General features: G+C 56.7%; 1 protein-coding gene across 1 annotated transcript; it reads right to left on the bottom strand.

Annotated features, from left to right (window-relative positions):
• Positions 1-2348: 2348 nt before the first annotated feature.
• Positions 2349-4048, bottom strand: LOC133747726 (cocaine esterase-like; the record flags this gene model as incomplete). The annotated part of the gene is made up of 3 exons (XM_062176029.1): positions 2349-3057; positions 3295-3367; positions 3865-4048. Coding segments are annotated over 3 exons (444 nt in total), but the record flags the coding sequence as incomplete, so codon positions are not given.
• Between the last annotated feature and the right edge of the window lie 2095 nt (positions 4049-6143).

Below are 6143 nucleotides of genomic sequence, written 5' to 3'. Positions count from 1 at the left end.
AAAGAGATTTATTTATTTGAAGGCAGAGTTAAAGTGTCAGAGAGACAAACAGAGAGATGTCCTGTCTACAGGTGCAGTTACAAACGTCCAGGGCTGGGTCAGCCCAGCACCAGGAGCCAGCAGCTTCTTCTGGGTCTCACAGTGAGTGCAGGGGCCCAAGCACGGGGGCTTCTGCTGCTCTCCTAGGCGCATTAGCAGAAAGCTGGATCGGAAGTGAAGCCGCCGGGACTGGCTCTGTGCCTACATGGGATGAGGGCACTGCAGATGGTGGCTTGACTGCTCTGTGCCACAGCCCCTGCCCCAGGGATCACCCTGAGCCAAGGCTGGCAGGTGTCACTGCCCCGGATCCTGGAAGCTGCTCCTTGGTTTCCAGGCTGGTTGCCCACTGGGTCCAGGCCCCTCCTCCATCCTTTCCCGACTCTGCCCATCCCCTTCCTGCTCACTCAGGGTCCAGGTTTTGAGAGGCAGTGACCATGGCACCAACTAAGAGCTGAACCCAATGTGTGCTGTGTCCCCAGCTTCTTCTGAGACACAGTTCTGTTCTCTCCTTGACAGTGACAACCTGCTGGTCCACCCTGATATGTGGCAACCAGGCAGGAAGAACAACGGGAATAGGGGAGCTGGAACTTTGCCAGCCCTGCATTGTAACTTTATCCCTTTGCTTGTCAGTCTTTTACCCCACTTTCCCAGGATGCACCTATGTCTCAGCTGGGACCAGGAAGGAGAAGCCATGATGGAAACCTGGAAGTGACATTCTGGAGGGAGGGGCCACAACAATCCCTTCAATATTCCCACAGGTGAGATCCCACCCCACGGGGTTATGCATTTAGGGCACCACCCCCTGGGATGAGAAAGGGGAGGGCGCTCTCTGCCCCTGGCTGTGCTTGGGAATCCTCCCTGGGCTGCCTCTTCCTCTCTTCCCTCCTAGGCAACCCTGGCCCATTCCTGCTGAGTGTCTCTCCGTGTGTGGCGGCCCTCAGTAGGCGTGCAGGTGTGGTCACGCTCTTTCTCCTTGAAATAAAAGAGCTTGTGTGCACTGCCTGTGGCTGCTGCTGCTTGTGTCAGTAGGAAGTCAGAAACTTAGTCTGTGTGTGTGTGAGAAGGCCTGCATCCCAGCACCCACTGTGGAAGCCCCAGAAGCCCAGCATCCTGCACTTCACATCCTGCCCAGACCCTGACAACCTCCCAGGTGTCCCAGCCCTTCCCCCAAGGAAAGCTCCAGGGAGAACTCCCTGCTCAGGACCAGATGGGTTACCTGACCTGCTAACACGGGGCAACAAAACCTCAGATGCCAAAGGGAAGCCCCTCTGCTCTGCACAGTGCCAGCAAATCTGGCGAGGAATTTTCTGATTTTCACCCAACAAACCCTTCCTGGGGTCCCCAACCTTTTTCCTGGAGGAGAGGGGGAGGTGGGTAAACAGGTTCCCTTAGAAACCAAGGGATTCCAGACTGGGCGTTCAGCCCTCTGTCTCCCTGCTGAGCCCCCGCCTGGACTGCCCAGGTGTATTCTCTCCACTCATCCCTGTCACCTCGCTCTCCCCCGGTCCCAGTGACTGGCGCTCTCTCTTTGTCCCTTCATTTCTGACAGATGCCCTGTCCCCAAGAAAGCCTTTGCTCTCTGTCTCACGCCTGAATTCTTCCTTGTGTGAAGACGAGAATGCCATGGCTTCCATGGCCTTGTCTCCAGTGACATTTCGATTTCTCATCTACATGGGGACAAGAACCTTGAGAAAAATGTAAGACCCAGGGTCCAACCTTCCCTACTGGGGACCCAGCAGGGTAGGTGTGGTCCTGTGATAGCAGTGGAGGGGCTGGGAGTCAGCCTGAGTGTAGGAAACATCAGGCTCCCTGCAGGAAGGAGGAGCAGCAGCCTGGGCCCGGGAGCACCCAGGGGACGTGGACCCTGGCTCATGAAGGCTGACTTTGTGCCTCCTGAGTACTGGCCTTGACCTCTGCTCAGCCCAGGGCTCTCTCAGCCACTATGGCCAGGGCTAGCCCAGGCCAGGTCCAGAGGGAGAAACATTATCTGTGTACCCCACGAGGGAGGCAGGGGCCCAAGCACTTGGGCCCTCCTCTGCTGCTTTTCCAGGTGCCGTAGCAGAGCTCTGGATCAGGAGTGGAGCAGCTGGGACCGGAACTGTCACTCATATGGGAATATCTGCAACATGGGCAGAGGTTAACCCCCTGTGCAAAGCAACAGCCCTACACTCCAGGTTTACTACATCAATGACTCATGGTATCCCAGCTGTGGAGGTAAGCAGGTGTCTCTTGAGAGCTGAGGGTCTAAGAAAACGTGGCAGGTTCACTCAGGTGAATGTGACTCAGTGTGAAAGGACTGGAACCCTTTATTTGTGCTGCGTGGATGGGATTGAGGACGCCACGCATGGCAGCATAAAGGGATGAAGCCACGGTGGCTCCTGGAGTCTGGTCCTCTGTGGCCACTAAGAGATGTGAGATCACAGGGCATGCTGGGAGGAGGAGCAGGTTATAGGGCTTAAGGCACCCATGTGTGAGCAACAATCCCCAACACAGCTCCCTCCACGTGGGGAGGGTTCTGGGGCTGGGAGGACAGGAGAGGGCAGTGGGTAGAGTGGAGGACATTGGGAGGGACTCAGGCCCAGCGGGTGTTGAGGAAGCTGGGCAGGCACTGGTGTTGCCCAACACAGCTCCATGGAGGGTGTACTGGGTGTGTCTCACTCAAGGGCCCCAGGGCAGGCTTGGCAATGAACCTCAAGCCATGGATTCTCCACAATGGTCTGCTGAGTGGAGGGAGGCCAGGAGGAATAAGTGGTCATGTGAGAGTGCTGAATAAATCTCTCCTCTGTGAGTTTACATGGGCACATTAGGGGCCCCCACCCCCACACTGGCAGCTACAGCTCTGTGTGCTTCTGCTCAGCGCCCCTCAGCTCCTGGACCCTCTGGGGCAGGGTATGGGTCCAGAACTGGAGCCTGCGGGCCTTCAGGGCCTGGCCCACTGCAGGCTGCACGTTCAGCTGCAGGTATCGCTCCTCCTGGTCGAACATGGGCCAGTGCGGCAGGACCTCACCATTGGGGTTCCTGCAGACAAGACATCAAGAAGGGGACACCTTGGTTACTCTGAGCCCTGCCCAGCCCAGCCCTGAGCACCTATCTGTGGTCTGGCCAGGCCAATTACAGGCAGGATGGTATGGAATGGGTTTCCAGAGGCAGCAGAAGAACAACCTCCCCCTAGCGTCAACCCCATGTGGGGACCCACAGAGGAGGGAGGGCAGAGGGTCCCTGGTTCCTGGGAATTTGGGGGGGGGGTTGTCTCACCCGTTGCGAGCAAAGTTGGCCCAGTACTTCATTACCCTCCTGCTCAGCAGCTCCTCCTCCTCAGTGAGGGGCACTGCAGAGGGGAAGGGCAGGGTCAGCTCGGGCCACCCCAGTGCTGCTGCCCCATCATGCACCACGCTCACCAGGCCTGGTGGAATTTGACCCTCGGCTACTCGCCAACCTCATGTCTTTCCCTCACCAGTGGGACATGCTTTGTCACGCTCCACGTCCCCAGTCAGCCCCTAAGTCAGACTCTGGCTTCTTCCTTGCCTGGATGATTTCTTCCCTCTGACCTGGGACATTGTTAGGAAACAGACATGACTTTGAACCCACGTGCTCCTAGGCTGGACACTCATCCCTGGGCGGGCAGAAGAGGATATTCCCCTGGACATCTGGACCTCAGGCTGTGGCCTGAGGGCTCTCAGATTCCAATCGCGGCTTTGCCCTCTGAGCTGTAAAACTTTGGACACTGGATCCCATCTGAGCTTTGTCCTTACATCCTTAGGGTGAGCACAGAGCCCACACAGGGAGAGCCTGGACCTCATCCCAAAGTTGAGGGAGAAGATTCACCTTTGCTGCCAAAGAGAAACGATCTGAACACAAAGACAACCTCATCGCCGTGGTCGGCCCTCACGTGGGGCGGCCTGAGGTCCTTTGTGAAGCTGGGTCGATGCTGGAACTCGAAGAAGTAGACAGGGGCGCGGGAACTGGGGACGGACAGGGAGATGGGTGGCCCCTTCCCCAGAGTTCTCCTCCAATGCCCACACCATCACCTGGGGAAAGTCAAGTTTGTAACTTGTGGCTTCCCCCACCTATTGCCTGCTCATCCCCCACCTGGTCTAACCAGTGCCTGTGGACTGTGCAGGTACCCAGCACACAGAACTCCGGCCAGATGGCAGGATCTGGGCAATAAGTCAGGGACCCAGGCAACACCAGGCAGGCCAGACCTCCTATGTTTTCAGTCTAATTTCATGTTCAAAGCCTAGGTCCGTCAATTTTTTGACAGGCAGAGTGGATAGTGTGAGAGAGAGACAGAGAGAAAGGTCTTCCTTTGCCGTTGGTTCACCCTCCAATGGCCGCTGTGGCCAGCACATCGTGCTGATCTGAAGCCAGGAGCCAGGTGCTTCTCTTGGTCTCCCATGCGGGTGCAGGGCCCAAGCACTTGGGCCATCCTCCACTGCACTCCCGGGCCATAGCAGAGAGCTGGCCTGGAAGAGGGGCAACCGGGATAGAATCTGGCACCCCAACCGGGACTAGAACCTGGTGTGCCGGCGCCGCAAGGCGGACGATTAGCCTGTTGAGCCATGGCGCCGGCTTAATATATATATAGTTTTCTAAACACAGAAAGAGAGCATGCTGTATAAAAGAGATGGCATTGATGCCATGAATGCAGGAGGGAGGTGACTGTGCCCAGGACAGAACAAGCACAGCCTGACCTAGGGACCAGCGAGGGAGGAGGTGATGACGTCACCTAATGGGGAAAGCCATGGATCAGTAGAGTTTCTACCAATGAATTAGCACGTGCTAGGCACACATTAGCAGGAAGCTGTAAGGATGTGCCCACAGACAAGGATCTCACACAATGAAGAGGAAAGACGTGGGACCTGATGCCTCTGTGTCTCTTGTTTGTAATTTGTATTCATTTATATGAAAGAAGGACAGAGACACACACAGAGAGACAGAGATGTCCTGGTGCTAGTTCACTCTCCAAACACCCACCACAGCTGGGACGGGGCCCTGATAGCCAGGAGCCCTGAACTCAATCCGGGTCTCCCACGTGGGAAGCAGGGATCAGTACCGGAGCCCACCTGCTGCCTCTCAGCCTGCACGTCAGCAGGAAGCTGGAGTCAGGAGGTGCCGAGGCGGGACCCAGGCACAGGGCTCAGGGCTGGGGCGTCCCCAGCGGTGGCTCCACTGCTGCTCCCAATGCGGCCCCTCATGACGTATTTTGTGCCTCAAAGCAGATATGAAAAGGTCGAGATGTTCTACGGTGAGGACTCAGCACCACATGCTGGTCTTGCCAAAACAAGGAAAAAAAAGATGCTGAACCCTAACAGCTGAACCTGATGGCGCCTCTAGGCTAGAATTCCTGTGTACAGAGGGTGAGGGGACAGAGGAATGGCCAGAAGGCACCACAGGGACGGTGCCACCCTCTCCAGAGAGAGCCAGGGGTAAACCGGTTTCTTCATCAGAAGGAATCAGGAGGAAGAGCACAGTGAGGCAGAGGGGGAGCTGAAGGAGAGGGAGACTCAGAGACACACAGCCAACCTCACAGGGGTGCAGAGCGCTGGGTGTGGGTGGGGAGGGGAAGCTCTACGCATCACTGGTGTTAGGGAAATGGGACAACTGCTCTAGGAACCCGACGGGCAGTCCTTCAACACTTAACCTGGAGCTCCACCTGCCCTGCGGGTCCCACCCTTGGTAGAAGCCCAAGGGAAGTGCAAACTGTTGGGCAGACACTGGCTCAGCAGTAGCAAGGCAGCCGGGATGCTCCCCTAGTAACACAGCGGGCGACTGAGGTGACCGTGGAGGGGAGATCTCTCTCTCACTCTGTCTCTCCCTCTTTCCCTGTCTCTCTGCCTTCAAACCAGCAGAAATCAATCATCCCCAGCCCTTGAAAGCTGACTCCTCCCTGGGAGGAACCTCCCATGTCACAGTAGGCGATGCCTGGCCACAAGGGTGCTCTGGGGATTAGACAGGGAAAGGGTGTGGGAGAGAGACCTGGGCCTTTTGAGTGAGTAGACAAAGGATCAAGGATACATGCCATGAGTAATTCCCACATGGCCTGATTCATGATAAAACAAATGTCAGGTTCTACAGTGGGGTCACCTTCACCATGGAGCCTTAGC

Source organism: Lepus europaeus, chromosome 19 (assembly GCF_033115175.1).
Source record: "Lepus europaeus isolate LE1 chromosome 19, mLepTim1.pri, whole genome shotgun sequence".
Lineage (NCBI taxonomy): Eukaryota > Metazoa > Chordata > Mammalia > Lagomorpha > Leporidae > Lepus > Lepus europaeus.
This window is presented reverse-complemented; position numbering and strand designations above follow the sequence as displayed.